The sequence below is a fragment of the Callospermophilus lateralis genome, chromosome 17, assembly GCF_048772815.1.
Source record: "Callospermophilus lateralis isolate mCalLat2 chromosome 17, mCalLat2.hap1, whole genome shotgun sequence".
Lineage (NCBI taxonomy): Eukaryota > Metazoa > Chordata > Mammalia > Rodentia > Sciuridae > Callospermophilus > Callospermophilus lateralis.
Window position 1 is genome coordinate 48,223,826 of NC_135321.1, and position 22,053 is coordinate 48,245,878.

The 22,053-nt window shown below is 34.8% G+C and overlaps 2 protein-coding genes across 3 annotated transcripts in view; one reads left to right on the forward strand and one right to left on the reverse strand.

Annotated features, from left to right (window-relative positions):
• The window catches only part of Usp14 (ubiquitin specific peptidase 14), a 45,845-nt gene extending 36,970 nt beyond the window's left edge, over positions 1-8,875 (forward strand). The window contains exons 13-15 of one of the 2 annotated variants that reach the window (XM_076837271.2): positions 4,685-4,745; positions 5,085-5,192; positions 5,837-8,875. In XM_076837271.2, coding sequence (XP_076693386.1) covers positions 4,685-4,745; positions 5,085-5,192; positions 5,837-5,988 — 321 coding nt within the window. In that variant the 3' untranslated portion in view covers positions 5,989-8,875. The remainder of the gene's footprint in view (positions 1-4,684; positions 4,746-5,084; positions 5,193-5,836) is intronic. The other variant, XM_076837270.2, reaches the window with a different exon arrangement.
• Thoc1 (THO complex subunit 1) overlaps positions 8,796-22,053 on the reverse strand; it is a 48,802-nt gene continuing 35,544 nt past the window's right edge. The window contains exons 13-21 of the mRNA XM_076837269.2: positions 21,412-21,478; positions 21,163-21,213; positions 20,999-21,069; positions 20,396-20,491; positions 19,590-19,655; positions 13,798-13,881; positions 10,753-10,900; positions 9,707-9,782; positions 8,796-9,176 (exon numbers count right to left, since the gene is read on the reverse strand). Coding sequence (XP_076693384.1) covers positions 8,881-9,176; positions 9,707-9,782; positions 10,753-10,900; positions 13,798-13,881; positions 19,590-19,655; positions 20,396-20,491; positions 20,999-21,069; positions 21,163-21,213; positions 21,412-21,478 — 955 coding nt within the window. The 3' untranslated portion in view covers positions 8,796-8,880. The remainder of the gene's footprint in view (positions 9,177-9,706; positions 9,783-10,752; positions 10,901-13,797; positions 13,882-19,589; positions 19,656-20,395; positions 20,492-20,998; positions 21,070-21,162; positions 21,214-21,411; positions 21,479-22,053) is intronic.

Sequence of the window (22,053 nt, forward strand, 5' to 3'; positions counted from 1 at the left end):
TTTTTTAGATGGAATGAGAGGTACACAATATTGGTTCATGGATATGCACTGATAACTAAGTCATTTTTTAGTAGATGGTACTGGCCTGGAAATACTAAAATAATTTTGAGGCCAGCCTCAGAAACTTAGTGAGACCTTGTCTAAAAAAAAAAAAAAAAAAGTTGCAGCTCAAAGTGCTCCTGGGTTCAATCCCAAGTACAAAAGAAAAAAAAAAGTGGTATGAATGAAATCAAAACTTACATTTTTAAATATAATCTTTGGGATTGATTTTTCTCAGTACAAGTCTCTGGAGATTGATACAGGTTGTTGTGTATATCAGTAGTTCTTTTTTTTTTTTTTAACTCCCAAGTAATATTTCTCTACGTGATAAACGCATAGTTTTGCTTAACTACTTACCTATTGAAGGATGTTGGGGTTGTTTCCATTTTTTGTCTGTTATGAAGAAAGCTGGTACTAACGTTCATGTATAGATTTTAGTGTGAACATAGTCTTTTATTTTCCTGGAATGAATGCCCAGGAGAGCAAGGTAGTTACACATGTAGTTTTTCAAGAAATTGCCAGATGTTTTGTAGAGCAGCTATCCCATTTTATATTCCCATTAACAGTAAGTGAGACTCACCCAGTTTTCCACAAATACATTGTTTGGTGGTGTCACTGTTTTTATTCTAGTGAATGGATAGCTTTGTGGTGATGTCTTGTGTTATCTTTGTCTTTCTCTAGTGGCTGGTGATATTGAACATATCTTTATGTGTTTATTTGCTGAAATGACTCTTTTGTTTTCTAATTGGGTTGGTTATATTTTTACTCTTGGGTTTTGAGACTTCTTTTTTATTCTAGATACTATTTTGCAACTATTTTGTCCAAGTCTGTAATTTGCTTTTCACCCCCTTAACATAGAGATCTTTTGCAGGAAAAGTTTTCAAAAATTTTGATGAAATTAAATTTATTTTTTTTTATAGTTGCTTGTGCCTTTGGTATCTCATCTAAGAAACCAATATGTTATTCAACCATGAAAGTTCATACCCATGATTTCTTTAAAGTGTTTTTTAGTTTGAGTTCTTCCATTAGGTATTGGTCCAGTTTGGATTGACTTACATGGTGTGATGTTTAGATTCAGTCTTTTACGTGTCTCATTATCTCAGCTCCTATTTATTAGTCTGTGTCCAATGAATGATCTTAGCACCTTTGTAGAGAATTGGTTGACCATAGATGTATGAGTTTTTTCCTGGACTCTGAGTTTATTTCATTGGTCTGTCTGTCATCATTGTGAAGTGTGAACCTTCAAAAGTTGTAATTTTTGAAAATTGTTTGAGGTGTTTTTTTTTTTTTTTTGGTACCTAGGATTGAACCTAGGGGCACTTAACCCCACTGAGCCACATCCTCATCCCATTTTATATTTTATTTGAAGACAGGGTCTTACTAAGTTGTTTAGGGACTTGCTAAGTTGCTGAGGCTGGCTTTGAATTTGCAGTCCTCCTGCCTCAACCTCTGAGTCACTGGGATTACATGCATATTCCAGCTATTTTGAGTCCCTTATATTCCCAAGTGTATTTACAGTCACTTTTTTTCATTTCTCCAAAAAAAATAAAAGAAGTTGGAATTTAGGTAGGGATCACATGGACTCTGGGAATTTGAGAATATTGCCATCTCAATATAGTATTTGATACTGATAATGATTTTGTATATAATAGGTCTTAATTTTTTTCAAAATTGTTTTATAATTTTCACTGTACAACTCTTACATATCTTTGGTTAAATTTATTCCTAAGTATTCTTTTTTTTTCATTTTTTTATTTTTTTGTAGTTGTAGATGGACAGCATGCCTTTTGTTTATCTTTATGTGGTGCTGAGGATCGAACCCAGTGCCTCATGTGTGCAAGGCAAGTGTTCTGCCACTGAGCTATAGCCCAGCCCTAGTCCCAGTATTGTATTCTTTTTGAGGCGCTCTCCCTCTGTCCCTCCTTTGTCTCACTATGTTGCCCAAACAGGTTCATAAATTCCTGGGCTCAAGTGATCCTCTTGTCTCAGTCTCCTTAGTAGCTGAGATTACAAACATATACCAATGTGCCTGGCTTGCTTTCTTAATTTCATTGTCAAATGTTTCTAGCTAGTATATAGAAATATAATCAATTTTTGTATATTGAGCTTATACCTTAACTTTGCTGACTTCATTTATTATCTCATTTTCCCCTTACACTTATTTTTTGAAAGAGTTTGTCTAGAATTTGTGTTAATGGTATAATTGTTAAAATCCATGTCTGCAGATTTCTTTTTCAAGAGTTTATAAATCACAGACTTAATATAATCATAGTTCTATGGTTAGTCAAATGATGTATTTCATGTTAGGTTTGTTTTGGTAGTTTTTGTTTTTATAGAATTGATCAATTTCATTCAGCTTATCAAATCTGTCTACAAAGTTGTTCCTGTTATTTATTTATTTAGTTTTGGGTACTGGGAATTGAATTCAGGGGAGTTCTACCACTGAACTACATCCCAGCCTTTTTTATTTTTCATTTCTGAGACAGGGAGAGTCTCACTAAGTTGCCAGGCTGGTCTTGAACTTGAGATCCTCTTGCTTCAGTCTCCCAAGGAGCTGGGATTATAGGTTTGCACCACTATATCTGGCCCTGGTATTTTTACTGTCCTTTTAATTTCTGCAGGGTGTGCAGTGATCTAACCTGTTTCATTCCTAATATTATTAATTTGTGTAATTTTTTTCCCAATTAAGCATTGCTAATTTCATTGATCTTTCAAAAAGTTGGCTCTGTTTTGCTGATTTTCTGTTTTGTTTTTAATCTGATTTTTTTTCAGCCCTTTTTTCTTTTCTTCACCTTGCTTTATTTTATTTATTTATTTTTTTTACATTTTTCAGGTGGTAACCTACATTATTAATTTTAAACTTTCCATCAAAAAATTACACCCACTTTGTACTATATATCTTTTAACAGTGGTTTCACTGTGTCCCACAAATTTCAATTTCATTTAAATTATCTTTCTTGTATTTTCAAAAATTATCTCAAGTCTTACTCTTTGATCATGGATTATTTAGAAATGTCTCAGAAGATCTGGGGCTGTAGCTCAGTGGTAGAGCGCTTGCCTAGCATGTGTGAGTCACTGGGTTTGATCCTTAGTATCACATAAAAATAAATAAATAAAGGCATTGTGTCCATCTATAACTACAAAAGGAAATGTCTCAGAAATTTTCCTGTTATTTCTTGTTGATTCTAGTTTTCCACTGTGTAAGAGAACACAGGTGATTTAGATTCTGTTAAATTCTGTTGGTATAGTTAGAACATTTACATTTCATGCAGCTTTTGCCTCTTTTGATGTTAGGATTTAAATCTATTTTGTTTTTTGCTGTTTTTCTTTTTTTGCTTTCTTTTGGATTACTTAAACAATTTTAGAATTCTGTTTTATCTACAATGTTTTTGAATGTATTTTTTTTAATTACCATTAATTTTATATTTTGTAAAAGACAAGCTTACATAAAGATAAAATAAATTCTGAGCACTAAAATATGTACTTTTATGAAATGTAGAATTAAAACAAAAAGAACTTTCACTTTACTGAAAAAAGGATAATAAACTGTGTCATCATTAAGAAAAGCAGTTCAGTTCTGATCTGTACAGAAAATGCATAGTGATTCCAAATTGTGAATCAGTATGCTGTCTTAGATCTTAAATTGAATGTATCTTTTTTTTTTTTTAAAGAGAGAGAGAGAGAGAATTTTAATATTTATTTTTTAGTTTTCGGCAGACACAACATCTTTGTTTGTATGTGGTGCTGAGGATCCAACCCGGGCCGCACGCATGCCAGGCGAGCGTGCTACCACTTGAGCCACATCCCCAGCCCTGAATGTATTCTTGTATAGCTTTTTTAGTGGTTATTCTTGGTTGGTATTTGCTCTAAAAAAGGATTAGGTGACCCAATTGCCATTTTTTTTGGTTGTGGGATCCCTTGAATTCTAGCCACTCTGTCTTAGTTTTCAAGAACTTATAGTTTTATAAGTTTCCATTATATGTGTTATATATAACACATATATAACACATTATATGTGTTCCATTATATGTCTTATAGTTTCCATTATAATTTTCAAGAACTTTGTTAACTAGGCCTGGGTAGATTAATTTCTTTCATACACTAAAATGAGTCAAGGCAGTGAGTTCCCACTAAAGCACCTTGCTTATATAGTAATCATAACTCTTTTAGCATAGGTAAATTTTTGATCAGTAAATATTTAAGTTAATTTGAGTTAAAGTGGAAGGTAGCCATGGCTTAGTAGACTTCATCTAAGTTGCAGTAATTTGAATTTGCTTGTGTGTTTTCAGGTAGTTCTCTACCCCCTTCCCCTCCATATGGTTTGATAGTATTTTGGGGGAAATTACAGAATTGGGTTTTCCTTTTCTACCCTAGAACAATGTTTAAGTACACTGCTAGATTTACTGGAATGTTCTAGCATTAGTGGCTAACCACTGGTCAGAAATTCAGGGAGTCTGTTATTGTACTTTAACAAGATTATATATTGTTAAAAACAGGACCTCTGGCTTTAACAGCTGTATGTTAACTGTAGTTATATTAGTAGTTTGTAAGGTAAACCACCATTTTGTCTTAGTGAACACTGAACAAGAGTTAAAGCTTTTATTTCCAAATGATTTTATCTGAAACATTTTTTTTCCATCTTCAGGGTGACAAGAAGAGTAGTCCTCATAAAGAAGTTAAGTATGAACCCTTTTCATTTGCGGATGGTAAGTGAAATTTGATTTTAATTGTGTGTATTTATGTTTTAAGGTAAAATTATTTGTCTTGCCATATGTGTTCAATTTTTTTTTAAGCCAGGTTTCTTAAAGAATAATTTGCCTTCAAATGACAGTAAAATCACTTTTTTAGTGTATACTTGTGGATGATACACTTTTTACAACATCACTAATGAAGTCTCAACTCTGGACCGTGACATTTACTGGGTTCTAATAAAGTAGTACTTCTTTAATCTGAACTTGAGTTATTGTTGAGTTATTATAACCTTGCTTGAGAAAAGCACATGTCTGTTCATTGTTTGATAATACTGGATTCATCTCTCTTTTTAGATATTGGCTCCAATAATTGTGGATACTATGACTTACAAGCAGTGCTAACGCACCAGGGAAGGTCTAGTTCTTCAGGTCATTATGTGTCATGGGTGAAAAGGAAACAAGGTAAAAAGTCTATTGTTTCTTCAACTGTTGAATACTACTTTGCTTATTATAAGTTTTATAGCACTGTGGGGTTCTCTTTTGGTTTTTTTTTTTTTTTTTTTTTCAGTCTCAGATCTTCTTTACATTTGTAACTGTAGAGGCCCTGGACTTTTGTTTATGAGGTTTTACCTATTCATATTTTCAACATTAGCAATTAAAGCTGAGAAATTTAAAATTGACAGTAATAAACCCACTTCATATTAATAGAAATAACGTTGTAATACCGACATTTTCCAAAACAAAGAATTAGAAATGTTATTTACAGTTTTTGTCTGTCTGCTATGTTAATAGAAGACACTGGATTCTCATCTAGTTCTACATTCAGTCTTCTCTTGCACTATCACACATCATGTGGCCTCTGGAAACTCCAAAGTACACTTGAGAATGAGGATGGAAAAGGGAAATAATGCATTAGTGGTAGTATTAAAATAGTTGTGATATCGTGGAATCCCTCAAGTAGTCTTGATCCTGGGTGGTCCCTGGACACTTGGGGAGGTGTTGGCAGGTGGGGAGAGTACTGCTGTGCATCAGGTTGGTACTGTTTTTGCAGTGTGATGCTGAAGAGAATTGGGTATGATACTATTTTTCTTTTTCTTGTTATTTAGATGAATGGATTAAATTTGATGATGATAAAGTCAGCATTGTAACACCAGAAGATATCTTGCGGCTTTCTGGTGGTGGAGACTGGCATATTGCTTATGTTTTACTCTACGGGCCTCGAAGAGTTGAAATAATGGAAGAGGAAAGTGAACAGTAATCTTCAGTTTAGCTATTTATGCCTAGGTGTGAAATAAATGTTTTTTGTTGATCATTTCTATAATCCAGAGCTTTAGAGGAAGACATTTAGGTGGTTTTATCTGTTCCCCCTTCATGTGGAACAAGAGAGGGCAGAAACAGACCACTTGTGCATCAACCTAAAATTACAGAAAAGAAAATTACCCTTGGATTGTGCTGCCCTGTGTAAAGATGGCTGGAAGACATTCTTTAAAAGTTATTTCTCGCATTAATTTAAAAAAAATTCTTAGTTGAAATGCCTTTCACCCATTACCTCCTCCAGTTTTTCTTCTTGCTCTCTCAGCCCAAGATTGAACAATTTATTGCACACCCGTTACCTATTCTTTGTTGTTCTTGCATGGTTCATATCGCCATTCAGTAGCTGCCCATCCTTTGCCTTATCTAACAACATTTTTCCAGGAAGGTGGAAAAGGAAGTGTTGCTCTCATTGTGTAACTCAGTGCTGCTGTCCACGTCCCATGGAAACATGGGTGCAATCAAGTATTTGTCCAGCCTGACTGTTGCTGGCTTTTCATAACTTTAAAATAAATTGTGATCAATAATAGTACATTTGATTATACATTTATTATTGTGTCTCTCTCTGATGTACTATGGTTTGTACATTTAACTTTGCAATGGTTTTGTAGTAATCAACCTTAAAAAAAATGTTGACAAGCTCTGGTTGCTTATTTTTAGAAAATGAGGATATTTAATAAAAAAAAAAAAAAAGGAGGGATTAACAGCTTTTGACCTCAAGTCTTTTTGTCTTTTGAGTATTGGGAGTTTGGCTGAAGATTCGAATGTTTAATACTATATAATTTCTGAAAATGGTTAATATTCCTGTGCTGTTAAGCATCCATTTAAAGTACTTTTCTTGGGCTGAGGATGTAGCTTAGTGGTAGTAGAACACTTGTCTAGCATGCGCTACCCCAAACCAAATAAGACTTTGCCCATATTCCCTTTAAAAAGCAATACAAAGTTATAAGAGTAATGGAATTCTTTGCATGCTGAATGCAATGATGTTACCAGATTCATTCCTTGGCTCATTGGTATTTGTTTTTTAACTCTTGTTAATTCCCAAAGTCTTAATGTTCTTCTTGAAATTTAACATTAGTGATTTTTTAAGTTAATGGAAGAAAACATCAAGAGTATGGGGTATTTGAAGATGATCAGTTTCTTAAATTTTAATAGTTTAATTAGTCAATTTCAGGAATCTTGATTGACTGCTAAGGAAATGATAAAGGATAGAATATGAACATAATTGTCTGATTTTAAGTCAGATATTTATAATAAAGTTTGAGGATTATCATGATCTCTCATTTTTTGCCTATGTTGTTTTAATGCTCTGCAGGGCAGAACATTGGTAACCATTAAGGTTCCTAGAGCATAATGGCCATTTTTCTCAAATCTGAGCAATGTGATGTAACCTAATACTAGGGTACAAAATAAGCATTTCAGGGATACTTATTTGTAGTTTCCTCACCTAAACTCTTGACTATTGGCAATCAATACTTTCTATTTTGACTGGGGGAGGGGTGGTGAAGAATAAGGGTGAGGGTCTTAAGGATTGTTATGTTGTATGATGCCTATGTCTTTGAAGTTTTTTTTTCTTTTTTTTTTTAATTGTCACATTTGGTCAGAACAAATTTGGAAGGAATAAATTTAACGGTTATAATTAAAATTTCTCACCTGTTGGATACTGAAACTGCTAGACCAGGTGAGGTAGATTTGCCTTGTATAGATAGAATGTATTAGAATTTTAAAAACTATGTCCTTGTTATTATAAAAAGCTTGATTGCATCTTATTTGATCTAAAAAAGCATTATTCCAAAAGTATTCTTTAAGTAGGAATTGAATTCATACCAATGTTGATTTGTTTTAACTAGTAAGACTATTTTAGAATTCTGCCTTGCACATAAGGGAGAGTGTGGAAAAAATTATCTTGTTTCTTGAATGTGCCTTATTTTCTATGCCACTGTAACATGGAGGCCATTTCACTATTAGAGCTGTGCTTGAATAGCTAATGGAGGCTCAAGTAATAGCATTTTCAGGAGTCTGCGCTCAGTAGCCCTTCTTCAGGATCAACAGTGATGACCCGATCTTGGAGCCCTCAAGAGATGCTTATGTGGGAATAGTAAAAACAGGTGTTGTAAAAACATCTTTTGCCATTTCTACCTAGTGCTTTCACATACATCTCATTTGAACTCACAGTAATCCTTCAGATAATATAAAGACTTAAGAGGTCAAATGAGTTTTGTAAGGGCAAAAGAGTAAAGTTTTAGACTTCATTTATTTTAAAGTTGGGGGCTTGCAAGCATTTTCTCTAATAGGTCAGATAGTAAATACTATAGGCTTTGCAGGCCACAAGCTGTCTGTTGCAACTAATATGCTGTTGTAGTGTGACAAGTGCCACACACACTAGAAGAGAGCATGGCTGGACACCAATAAAATTCCAGTTATAACGCTTAGTGAGCAGACCATTGTTTGCTGATCCTCTGCTTTAAAATAAATATGATAAATGAAAATAAGGAGGGTCTTGAAATTGTCATCCTGGGATTTCAGAATAACTAAATTTTATAACTACTAGCATGCAGGAAACTAATTTCACTTCATTATATTTACCCTAACAAAAAGTTTGTGATCCAGAATTCTGGCCATTTTCCCATCCCTCCCTTCCATCCTTCCCATCCTTCCCCTCTCTTCAAGCCCTGAGCCAATGTGTGTGCTATTGATATTGGAGCACCAGCCAACTGTACAACAACTGTTATAAAAATGTTTATTGTTTACCAAAACCAGTGGACCTCTTATCAAATGCTGCTTGGTAACAAAATCTTATCACAGTTTTAATAAAAAAGAAAAGAAAAGAAGAAAGAAGCTAACTATTTGTCTCATTGTCATTAGTTAGACTTTCGGCAAGGTCACTTAATCCAGACTTGTTCAATGCATTAATCAGGTTATCAGGTGTTGCATGTATTCCCTCTTGATCTTGCCAGGCAACCAGGAGCTGCTTAGCTCTCATCTTCATGTCTTCACTGTCACACTCAATCTGCCTAATTTCTGAGTCTTTCATTTCCAAGTAGGGAGCCAGAATCTTCCATTGCTCACCCAGCTTATTGGCAAATACCTCTATTTGTTCCCCTGTTACAGGTTTATCTCGCCGTACATCAGGACCTAGAAAACATAGAAAGAAAATATAAACTATGTACAAAGTACAATGACATGTGCAATCCTAAATATATAAAAGAACTGGAAAGCTCAGGGGTCACTGAGTTATTACCTTTAGTAAACTTTACTTTAAAATGATAATTTATTTTTTCCATGGGTTGAATATCCATTACAATCATGATCATTTGATCAATAATCAAATCTGAAGCTGTTACCTCTATTGTAATTATGATGACTTTTTTTGAAATGAACTGCTGCTCTCCTTCAGTTCTTAATAGAGGTATGGTTTTGCTTGAAATGTAAGTATTTTGCCTTAAAATGTTAAGAATCTTCTGTCCCTTAAAAAACCACTTCCAAAACTTATTGCATAAAATTATTTTAAAGTAAGTGATATTTTAAATTCCTTACTAAAGTCAGAAGCAGAGCTAACTTTGTAAAAAGTTGAGAAGTAGACCAAATTAAATAACGTACCTCTCAACCAAGAACCCCAATCTTTTCCAATTTTGTAAAATTAGCCAAGAAAATTCAATTCTTACTTTCATTTTCCTTCAGTAAAGCATCATTATCTTCCTCATCTTCATCCTCACCTGTTTTTATTTCTTCAGAAGGTGGCTAAAAATGAGAAAGAAGAACATTTAAAAGAATGCCAACTTCTGAAGTAAGTACAGATGCTTTGGGTAAAAGTGGTTGTGAGAATTAAGAATACTGGGCTTCAAAGCCTTCCTCCTGAGAAAGCATTAAATGTGAATGTCAGGTAAGTTCAGTGGGACATTCCTCACCTGCAGAAGGAGTGAACTCAGGCAAAAACCTAATAGTTTGAAAAGGGTGGTTAGGGGATCCCTTTTCCATGTGGGCAGAAGGGAAGTGGTGCAAAGCATGGTAAGCTGATCTGAAAATACCTGAGGTTTAGTAAGTGTGGAGCAACAACTGTCCTTGACAGTGAGTAATTTTATTAAATTATAGGCACACAGTATCATTATTACTGTATTTATTGTAATAATCCATTAGAAAACTATATAGAAAAGAGAACAGATCAGAAAGATAGGCCAAGTTATTTATTTATTTGGTATTGGGGATTGAACTCAGGGGCACCTGACCACTGAGCCATAATCCCCCAGCCCTGTTTTGTATTTTATTTAGAGACAGGGTCTCACTGAGTTTCTCAGCGCCTTGCCATTGTTGAGGCTGGCTTTGAACTCAGATCCTCTTGTCTCCGACTCCCGAGCTGCATGTGCCACCACACCTGACAAGGCTAAGTTCTAAGTTCCCTACTGCTACTCCCTGGATCCTGTCTTTGATAAAAGAGAATAGGCTGGAAAGCAGGAAAAATTCATATCTGAGTTTACAGTTGAATAGTAGTTTACCCAAAGTATTAAGAAATTGCTTTAAATTACATGCTGCACAGAAAATTACTTTCCAGTAAACATGTATACTCATGCATTTTTATTTCACTCTAAATAGTTTGTGGATCAAAATTTTTATCATATGATAAATTTAGTTCTTTGCTAAAACAGAGATACAGTTTTAAAAGAAGATAGTGTCAACTAAGAGGTATGCAAAGAAAATGATCCATGTTACTTACTGGTAATTCCTTGGCTAGCTTTATTACCATGTTTTCAAGATATTCTGGCAAACTTTTAAACTGCTGATTGGTTGGCTGGAAAAAGTGAGGGCTTCTCCGTGCTAGTAGTCTCAGGGCTCTCCAACCATAATTTGAATTATTCACAGCTCTATAAAAAGAGATGTCATTTCTATAATTTATAGTTTTTTATTTCTGTATTCCCTTCTACTTAACTCTTAAGTAATGCTCAAAGTATCATTCTTTTCATTCTAAAGGACCTCTTAGTATACATTACACATATAAATAACAAAGTAACAATCTGAAGAGGCAGGCTTATGGGCAGCAAACACATTTTCAAAGTTTACATACATTTTACTTAATTTTTTAAGAAGTCTATGAGTGACTTGTTGGGTCCCCAATCCTGGCTAGGTTATGGGTTGGACAGGACAGGAATTATCCCTAAGTTATTTGGAAAAAAAGTAAATTTATAATAGGTACATGTTCAATTGAGGTAATATCCATACTTGCAAAGTCACCTACAGATGCAAGTTTAGAATATTTTCTAAAATCAACACTGAGTTTTGATGTTAATTTAGCTAATACAGGTTGAAACGCCCCAAATCTGAAACTTTTCAAGTGCCTCAAAAGATTAAACTGGTAAAGTGTATTCCAATTTTGAAAAACTCTGAAACCTGAAGCACTACTAGAAGGTCTCAAATGTTTTGGATAAAGGATACTCGAGCTGGATTTGTTTTTTTAATTTATGTAACAACTTCTAATTCACATATTGCCCACCTCAATAAATAAAAATGGCTCAAAATACTAAAAAAGAGAAATAACCAGTAGCTAACAAAATAAGTAATGACATAAAAATCATGAACTGCTTCCCAATGAAACAGCAAGAAGTGGTTCATAATGAGGTAAGAAATAGAAACCTCTAAGAAATTCTAAAGTAAATGCTCCAGAAATGGGCAAAGCTACTGAAAAATCGAAAGCACAAATTCCCTTTGAATTTTTGGAAGTCTTCCCTCCCCCATCTTCTAACTTCGCAGATTAGCAATCTGGTTATTTGGTCATCTTTTATGAATGAACCTTTGGGATGTTCTTATATCACTGAAGACTGGCAAAACTACCCCTAGATGGTGCACTCTTCCCAGGTCAACACCAATTATGCTTTGCCTTCCTCTGACCCACTTGTTAAGCCATTTGATTCTTTTAAGTACTTTCAAAATTCCTTGTCAATTATACACAGAAGTTTCATTTTTTTTCTCCACAATCTATAACCATTCAAGTTCTTAAGTCAATCCTAGAGAACTACCTGCCACTTTAAGAATGAATATGCTTCATCCTATATAGATATTCTTTTTTTTAAAAAAATTTAGTTATTGATGGACCTTTATTTATTAATTTATATGTGGTGCTAAGAATCAAACCCAGTGCCTCACACATGCTAGGCAAGCGCTCTACCTCTGAGCCACAACCTCAGCCCTTAAATTAATATTCTTTTAATCAACAAATCCTTATTGAGCCAGGTACTCAGGAGCTGTGGAGACAGGTCATTCGTGTGTATCCTGAGCACTTGGGCAGAATAACACTGCAGAGAAGAGCAGGACCTGGGTACCAGAATGACTTCCTTGGTTCTGCCTTTCACTAGCTGAGAACTTCAATAAAAAAATTTACCTTCAGAGCCTTGGTTTCCTCGCATGAAAAACCATGCGAGGCAGTTACTTAGCACCTGCACACATAAATGTGGGATGTGTTGGCAAGCATATCACTCATAAACACATAAGGTATAGGAGAATTTTAGATAGAGGTGAGGATGGGAAACAAAGAGGAGAAGGAGAATTTTGGAAAGTGGTTTAAGTGCTGTGAACTTAACATGGGAATGCCAACAGGGACACTGTTAAGGAGGTGTACCTCTTTTCCTCAACAGCAGCTCACAGAGGTTCAAGCAAACAAGATGGTATATGCAAAGTCCAAAGGGAAAGACCTTAGAGGTGAAGAAGAGCCAGGGCTGGTGTGGTTAAAAGCAGAGGAAAAAAGGAACAAAGATACAGTTGGAGAGGCAGGTATGAGGCAGATCAAGGAGGCCTAAAGGCCAGGAAAGGAGTATGGATAAGATCTTAAACATGAGATTGAAGTGGTGAATTTATTTGAAAGATCACTGATGCATGGAGACTCACTACAAACCAGTTAAGTGGTCATAGTAACTAAAAAATTATCACAAGGTCACAGCAGTTATGAATTTTGAGTGCTAAGTACATGCCATATATAGTTCAAAGTGAAAATATAATCCTAAGAATAAACCTGTGAAATGAGTAGTGTTACTACTTAACTGAAAGGAGGATAAAGGTTATTAAATATACCTGGAGTTGCCTAAGCAGCCAGGGACAGAGGGGATGGGAACCTACACATTCTGACAAGAGGGCCCTGGCCCTTAAATCACAACTCTACAACACTGAGACTATGTGGACCCGAAGTTATTCCAATGGAAAAAGAGCCAGTAATGGAGACTGAGGTGGAGGGGCAGTGAGATAAAAGTAGCAGACTGGTTTCCTGGATGCCCCAAGACGGAAACAGCTGAGGCAGGTCAAGTGGCAACTGCTGCTGAGAGAGCAAACAGAGAAGAGGTGACCCTGATGGGAGTATTTCAGTGGTGTGACTGGGAAGACAGCCCTGTTGGAGTGACCAGAGAACAGGCGGTGAGGCAGTGATGGCAAGAATTACATCAGCTGCTGGAACAGAGATGGCAGCTGGAGGGACACATGGGATTGAGCTAGATTTCTAATATTTTGTAACAAGGGTGGTTCCAAATCATGTTTGATGGTCAACAGGAATAATCCTTGTCTGGAGGTACAGCCCAGTGGTAGAGCATTTGCTTGTGAGGCTCTGGGCTTAATCCCCAGGACCCCCACACAGAAAAATCCTTAAAATAAGGATGAGTAGTCATGTGAAACTGGCACATTAATTCACCTAACAGAGAAAGTATTACTCTATAGATTAATAAAGCTTCTAAGAAAAAATTTTATAGGAAATTAAACTTAGCTGATGAGAATCATTACTTACTTATATTCATTTTCAACCATATTTTCAGGGTCTGCTTGTTCAATGGCTTCTTCAAAGAACTCCTCCAAAGTTGGCATGTATTCCCTGGGCATTACAATGTAACTAGTGAGGACCATGCATTAATAATACTAATAAAATGGTGGCAATAAAAGATTCTACAAGAATATGTTATAGATAGGAACTGAAATTTAGGGACTCCGATTTTTTTTAAAACAATGCTGCTGAATGATTTTTTTAAAAAAAATCTTTATATCTTTATATATTTATTTATTTTTATGTGGTGCTGAGGATCAAACCCAGTGTCTCACACATGCTAGGCAAGGGCTCTACCACTGAGCCACAACGCCAGCCCCAGGACTCAAATTTTTAAGGAGGTAAAAAAGACTCAAAATTTAACTCTCAGAGGGGACAATAAAGGGATGGTCTGATAACTATACACTATTTCATATTACTATGTATTATAAATGATAAAACATAGAATATATTATACACTAACATTAATATGCTGCTATTTTGAGGGCGGACAGGGGTTTAGCATTTAGATTCTGCCAGCAAATACCATATTTTCCTATCACATGCTCATTCATTGATAATTTATCCTTTAAAAATTTCAAGAGTTTGAGCTCTTATTTCAAAAGTTACCATGGTGAAATGGTGATTTTTAATTACCTTTCTTTGTTTTTAGAAATAACATTTTAAAAAAAATATTTGGTTTTTTAGTAATAGGTGGACACAATATCTTTATTTTATTTTTTATGTGGGGCTGAGGATCAAACCCAGTGCCTCACACATGTAAGGCGAGCACTCTCCTTCTGAGCCACAATCCCAGCCCCTAGAAATAACATTTTGATAGAGTCAAGCAAAGAAATCTTAAGATCACAGCAAATGTTCTACATTGTTGATTAAAACTAAAAATAGGGCTTGTTAAGAAAGCTCAGGCATCAAACCTTATGGCTAATGTTTCATTACAATGACATGCTTCCTATTCAACAAACATGACAGGTCTATAAAGTTTCTTGGGGGGGGGGTTCACCCTTACTTTTTAAAAATTTGTTCTTTTTAGATATACATGACAGTACAGTGTATTTTGACATATCATACATACATGGAGTATAACTTACTTAGGAACATATTCTTGTGGTTGTACATGATGTGGAGTCTCACTGGTTGCATATTCATATATGAACATAGGAAAGTTACGTCCAATTCATTCTACTGTCTTTCCTATTCCCATTTCCCCCTCCCTTCCCTTCATTCCCCTTTGACTAATTAATCTAATGAACTTCTATTCTTTACTGCTCCCCCTTATTGTGTGTTAGCATCTGCATATCAGAAAGAATATTTGGCCTTTGGGTTTTTAGGATTGGATTATTTTACTCAGTACAATAGTCTCCAATTCCATCTATTTACCAGCAAAAGTCATAAAGTCATTCTTTTTTTTATGGCTGAGTAATGTTCCACAGTGTATATATACTACATTTCCTTTATCCATTCATCTGTTGAAGGACACCTAGGTTGGTTCCATAACTTAGCTATTATTAATTAGGCTGCTATAAACATTGATGTGGTTGTATCACTGTAGTATGCTGATTTTAAGTCCTTTGGGTATACCGAGGAGTGGAATAACTGGGTCAAATAGTGTTTCCATTCTAAGTTTTCTAAGGTATCTCTATACTGCTTTCCAGGGTGGTTGTACCAATTTGCAGTCCCACTAGCAATGTATGAGTGTACCCTTTTCCCCACATACTCACCAACATTTTTTGTTACTTGTATTCTTGATAATTGCCATTCTGTCTGGAGTGAGATGGAATCTCAGTCTAGTTTTAATTTGCATTTCTCTAATAGCTAGAGATGTTGAAAATTTTTTCATATATTTAATCTGTTCAGTTCCTTAGTCCATTGATTGATTATCTGTTTTTTCTTCTTTTGTGTGTGTGTGTTAAGTTTTTTGAGTTCTTTATATATTTTGGAGATTAATGCTCTATCTGAGGTACAGGTGGCAAAGACTTTCCCCCATTCTGTAGGCTCTCTCTTCAGGCTATTGTTTCCTTGACTGTGAAGAAGTTTTTTATTTGGTACCATCCCATTTATTGATTCTTGATTTTACTTCTTGTGCTTTAGGAGTCTTGGTGAGGAAGTTGGTTCCTAAGCTGACATGTATCATCACTTTTCTTTTACATGAAACACAAGACAAAATGGAAGATCCACAATAGTACTCAACCAGAGCTGAGTATCATTCACAAATATTTTGGAACCATCTGCTAGTTTTCAAATTATATACTTCAAACAGTCAAGACTAATGTAATAAACATGTCTGTATGTATAACCCAGGCTTTTGCCATATTTGCTTCAGATTTTTAAAATACTACAAATACAATTGAGGCTTCCTGTGCTTCCTCCATAATTTCATTCCCTTGCCCCAGAGGTAGCCATTATTCAGAATTTGGTATGCTTTAAAATAAAATGAAAAAACTCAAATATATATTTTGAGTCTTTTCAAACTTTCAAGTGATGGAACCCTGCTTGTGTTCTTAAACACCTTGATTTTTCTAAAGTATGAAGTATGCCCCAGTCAAGGCAGTTCCCATTCATCAATTTTGTTACTAGGTATATAGTATTCCACTTTATGAACATGCCACAAGTTACCCTTGACCTACTGATAGGTATTTCGCTTGTTTTCTTACTTTCTCAACAATTCTATGCAAACATTCTTGTACATGTCTCCACATGTGGATAAACTGGTTTTTTTCAGGCACCAAGGCTTTCAAACTTCTACTGCAATCTACAGTAGGAAATTTATTTTATGTCATCACCCAATATACATATACTATACACAAGTATGTGTATCATACATGAATAAAGCTAACATAAAAGAATGTTTTCTCTTTCATTAAAAAATGGTGGGAAAAAAAATGGTGGAAACCAGTAAATTGACTTCACAAGTAACCAATGATTCTCAATGTGAAGTAAAAAACACTGTTAATATACCTAGCTAGCATTGGAAGAGCTACGTCTTAGGGTGTACACTTTAACTTTCAAATATTGCTAGTTGTCTTTCCAAGTGGCTTTACCATTTAGACTTCAACCAGCAGAAATGATAAATTACTTTCATCTATGATTTTTAGAAAACTTTGGTATTTAAAGTTATTGAATCTCTTGGCTATGAAATTGCTAATGAGTACATTTCCAGTTACTAGTGAAGTTGGGAATCTTTTCAGAGATTTATTAAGGTTGCTATTTCCCACAGTATTCCTTTACTACTTCTAATGGGTTGACTTATTCTCATAGATTTGGCAGGAATCTAATTTTATTCATCAATCTTGCTATAAGTTTATTTCCCTCAAAAATATCTTTTGGTTTTGTTGATCTTCTATTTGCTATCTTACTAATTTCTAATCATTTTACTTTCTACTTTGGATTTACTCTGTTCTAGTGCTGGATTCTTGCTTAGCTCAGTTAATTTTCAGGTTATCTTTTTAAAAACCATGAACATGCCAGGTGCAGTGGAGTATGCCTGTAATCACTGCAGCCTGGGAGGCTAAGGCAGGAGGATCACGAGTTCAAAACCATCTTCAGCAACTTAGTGAAGTCCTAAGCAACTTAGCAAGACCCTGTCTCTAAAGTATAAAAAGTGCTATGGATGTGGCTCAGTGGTTATGCGCCCTTGGGTTAGATTCCTGGACCAAAAAACAAAAACAAAAAACATGATTTAAGGCTCTAAATTTCCTCTTGTGTTTTATTAAGTTAGATCCAAAGTCTGAAAATACAGTATTATTCATTATCATTTATTTATGTTTTCAAATTTTCATTATAACTCTACCTTCCTTTCCCTTGGAGACAAGGTCTCACTATGTTGTTGGCTGGCTTCAAGCTATCCTCCTGCCTCAGCCTCCTCAGCAGGTGGGAAAAAACTGTGAACTTTTTCACATGGCTCATTTCTTCTTTGATTCAGGGGCTATTTGGAAGTGTTTAAAAAAATTTCTAGAAACTCTTATAACATTTTGTTATTCATGTTTAATTTTAATCTCTGGTTTGTTTCTGTAAGACCAAGCCTGTTAATTATCTTCTTAAATCCTCAATGTATTTGCTCTGATAGCTTTTTTTTGGTACCAGGGATTGAACCCAGGGGCACTTAACCACTGAGCCACATGCTCAGCCCTTTTTAAGACTCTGTCTCACTAAGCTGCTGAGATTGTCTTTGAACTTTTGATCATTCTGTCTTAGCCTCCCAAGCTGCAAGGATTACAGATGTGAACCATATGCCTGGTTCTATGATAGATTTTTTTAGTAGGAACAATGATAATATTCTGAAAATAACTATTTTCAATCACTCAACTAAACACAATTGTTTAGCTTTATAGAATTCTCTCAGCCCACTGTCTTTTAATTATCTTGTGTTCTTGAAGCCAGATGTTAGCTTAAGTTTGCTCTTTTACAGGTTGTCTTTTTGACTTTATTTTCATGCATTGAGACAGGGATTTATTCAGTTTATCTTGCTTAAGGCCTTTCCCTCTTGAACTAAGTATTCATGCCTAATCTCAGTCATTATCTGGATTAATACCGATTTCCCATTCTCTTTTCTGTCATTAGATGTTTGTTGGACCTATCCAGTGAGTTGTTCTTAACTCGTATTTTCTTACTTCTGTTAAGTACTCCTTGCTTTTTCAAATTTGCCTGGTCCTTTTTTATAGTGTCATGATCCTTCCTTTTGTTTCAACTTCCCATTATCTGTCCTTAATTATCTGAAATACACTTATTTTACAGTTTTTATCTGTTCTTGATTTTTTAAAAAAATCAGAAGTGGCTAATTCACGTTTGCTTTTTCTATGTGTCTATTCTTCCTCATGGTGAATTGCTTCCTTCAATGTTTATAAATTTGGATGGTGAACTTACCTTTAGACTTCTATCCATGGGAAATCTTGTGTGGCTTGGTTTTTCTGATTGCATGACGACTTCCAGATAGAGTTTACCTAGCTCAATGTCTAAGCTTAGGGATTCCTTTATGCTGTTGTTGTATATGACTACATGAGAGCAGGCTTGTCATTTTTATTTCTCAGAGAATACCTTTCCTTTTCATACACACCCCATTAGAAAAAGACAAACTTCAGTTTCCTGTGCCAATAAGCATGTTTTTCCCTTTACTCCACTCTTCATTTCCAGATGATATAAGCTTCCACATTCTCAGCTTTACTCCAAGAACTCTTGCTTACGAATTTGTGCAGGCCTAAGGCCTCATCTTCTTAATCCGTTGTGATGACCCAAGTTCCCTGTTTTCCTGAACTGGAAATTACTGTACTGCTCCCCAGCTCGATGTGACCACATCAATTTATAGGTTTAGTTACTCTTCTGGTGTTTAGTTATTCATTATTTCTTATCTTGATCTGTAACATTCTTTAATTCTGATTTTTCCTTCCTGTCTTACATATTACCTTTAAATCGAGTATATTAGTTCCACCTTTTTTTGTATGTTTGTGGTACTGGGGATTGAACTTGGAAGCACTCTACCATTGAGCGACATGCCCAGTCCTCCTTTTTTTTTTTTTTTTTTTGTGGTACTGGAGATTGAACTCAGGGGCACTTGACCACTAAGCCACATCCCCAGTCCTATTTTGTATTTTATTTAGAGACAGGGTCTCACTGAGTTGCTTAACCCCTCGTTTTTGCTTCAATTTCTTCTGTCATATATATTTTGTGATCCCTAAAACTATTTTGTCAGCATTTTTAGGTGTTTTATAGCAGGAAGCCACATTCTGTTATATTAAAAAAGTAACATTTGAAAATGTTAAACTTACCTTGTCTCTGACTTACAGGCTTCCATGTTATCAGGACAGAGATTCCAAAGCCTTGTTAACTCCTCACTACAAAACAAACATAATTTTTTATGGATACCATCCTCATATGCGTTAAAACTAATCATAAAAACAACACAGTGTAAACAGTGCATATTTGGGTGAGAGTATGAGTTTCTCCTCCATAAATTTTGGGTATTTAACAAATTTTAAATATGGATTTAACATATTTAATGATAATCATATAATCATTTTTTTTCTGAAAATATTCAAGCACAATGAAAAGCAATGACAAGTTAACTGGAAGATAACAGAACTCAAGTATTAGGGTTTTTTGCAACAACTAGAAATGAGCTGCATTCATCCAAACAATTCTATTTTCTGTGACAGGGAAATAATTGCATGGTCTAGAGCCAAGAAGTTTGGAAGATGGAGACAAAATAAAGGCTTAGATAGTATGTGAACACACACATAATGGCTATTCTACAGAATGACAGGGTCTGGTTTGCTTTTAGTCATCTACATGACTAAATTCATATTATATTTGGATGCAACAAATTGGAAAGTTCTTGTAATAATATTTTCAAAATATAAAAATAATTAAGAATACAATACTCCATGGGCTGGGGATATAGCTCAGTTGGTAGAATGCTTGACTTGCATGTACAAGACATGCACGAGGCCCTGGGTTCAATCCCCAGCACCACACACACACACATACACACACACACACACACACACACACACACAAATTAATAAAAATAAAAAATGAAAAAGAATACTCCATATGTGAAAACAAATTAACCTACTTTCCCATCAGAATTTTCTTATTGGGTCCTTTCCCTAGGAAGTCCTCTGGGGCTGTTCTCTTCCGTACCACTCTCATGGGCTTGGTATCTGTTGTTCTGCGATGAAGAAAACATACACTATTTTTAGAATTACAATTAGATGGTAGAAATGGAACTCTAACATAAAAGGAAATTTAGGACTGGGAGTTTGCCTCAGGAGTAGAGTGCTTGCCTAGCATGCACAAGGCCCTGTGTTCAATTGCAAACAACACAAACACACACACACACACACACACACAAACAACAAGAAAATTAAGTCATTTTTCTTCTAAACAAAATGAAAATTTGTGTTACGATAGAACACATTCATCAGACACAAAAAAAAAATGCCATGCAACAGGACAAATTACAAGAAGGAGATACATATGGCATTTTTTCATATTTAATGAAGATCAATTTGTTCTGAGAATTTAAGAAATAAAGCAAAACAGACTGTATTCTATCTATAGAGTTTAACTTATATTTTTATATGAAATACATATATACCTACCTATACATGATATACCATAATTCTTTCAAATGCCTTTCTCATAATTCTTGATATATATATATATATATATTTACCTTTCTTTCACAAAACTTGGGCAGCCTTCATTTTTCCATGAGTTCCAATTTTCTTCAGTGTTTAAAATATGCTGAGAAAAACAAGGAAATTATGTTTATGTAATAGAATCATTTGAAATCATATTTGGTGCAAAAAAAATCCTATATAAATATAAAACACATACCTCTACCATCTTTGAAAATCTTTCTCCATCGGGGGGGTTTTCAGATAGTAGCTGTGATTAGAAAGAATATACTAAGCTTTCAACAACTTTCTGCATCAGAGAAGTGGTTTGCAGGCAGAGAACCAAGAAGTGTTTGTGGTCTTGTACCTGAGCTTAACTTTATCCTTATTTTCCTATTTGGGGCTGAAACAAAGAAAATTCTAAATTTCCATTTTTTTCAATCATGAGTTTTTTGCGTGTTGGACTTACTTGATAGACTGATTTTGTAGTATCTTCAATCCAGAGTGATTGCTCATCAGTTAAAACATAGTTTGAACTAGGGAACAAAACAATAAAGCATGTTTGAGTTATATATGCATGTTTGAGTTATATAGCAGAGTATATATCCAATTTTAGTCTTGTTTATGTTCTTAAAAAACACATGGTGTGTACTCATTTAATCATATTGTAAACAGTGTCAAAAATTATCAAAATAAGAGAAAATTCTTACACTTCAGCCTCAAGAGGACTAGAATTGAAGACATGAAGGTGTATAAGGAAGAATAACATTAACAGATCAGATTAGAAAACCTGAGGCAATACAACGTAATCCTACATATGACGGACATTCATGTAGGCATGCCATTTCAAATTCACTCAAAATAAAATGAATAAAAGACACAAAACCCTAGAAAAGATTTCAGGCAAACACAAATTGTTAACAACTGCCATTTACTGAGCTCTTACTATGCACTAGGTGCTCTATAGTCATCTAAGTAATATTGATTGAGTGCTTGCACCAAAGCTTGAATTAAAACCTAGACCTGACCCCAAACACTTGATCTTTCTATATTATATCAAACCTCCAAAACAGAAGGATAAGAAATAATATTTTTTGAGTATCTACTATGT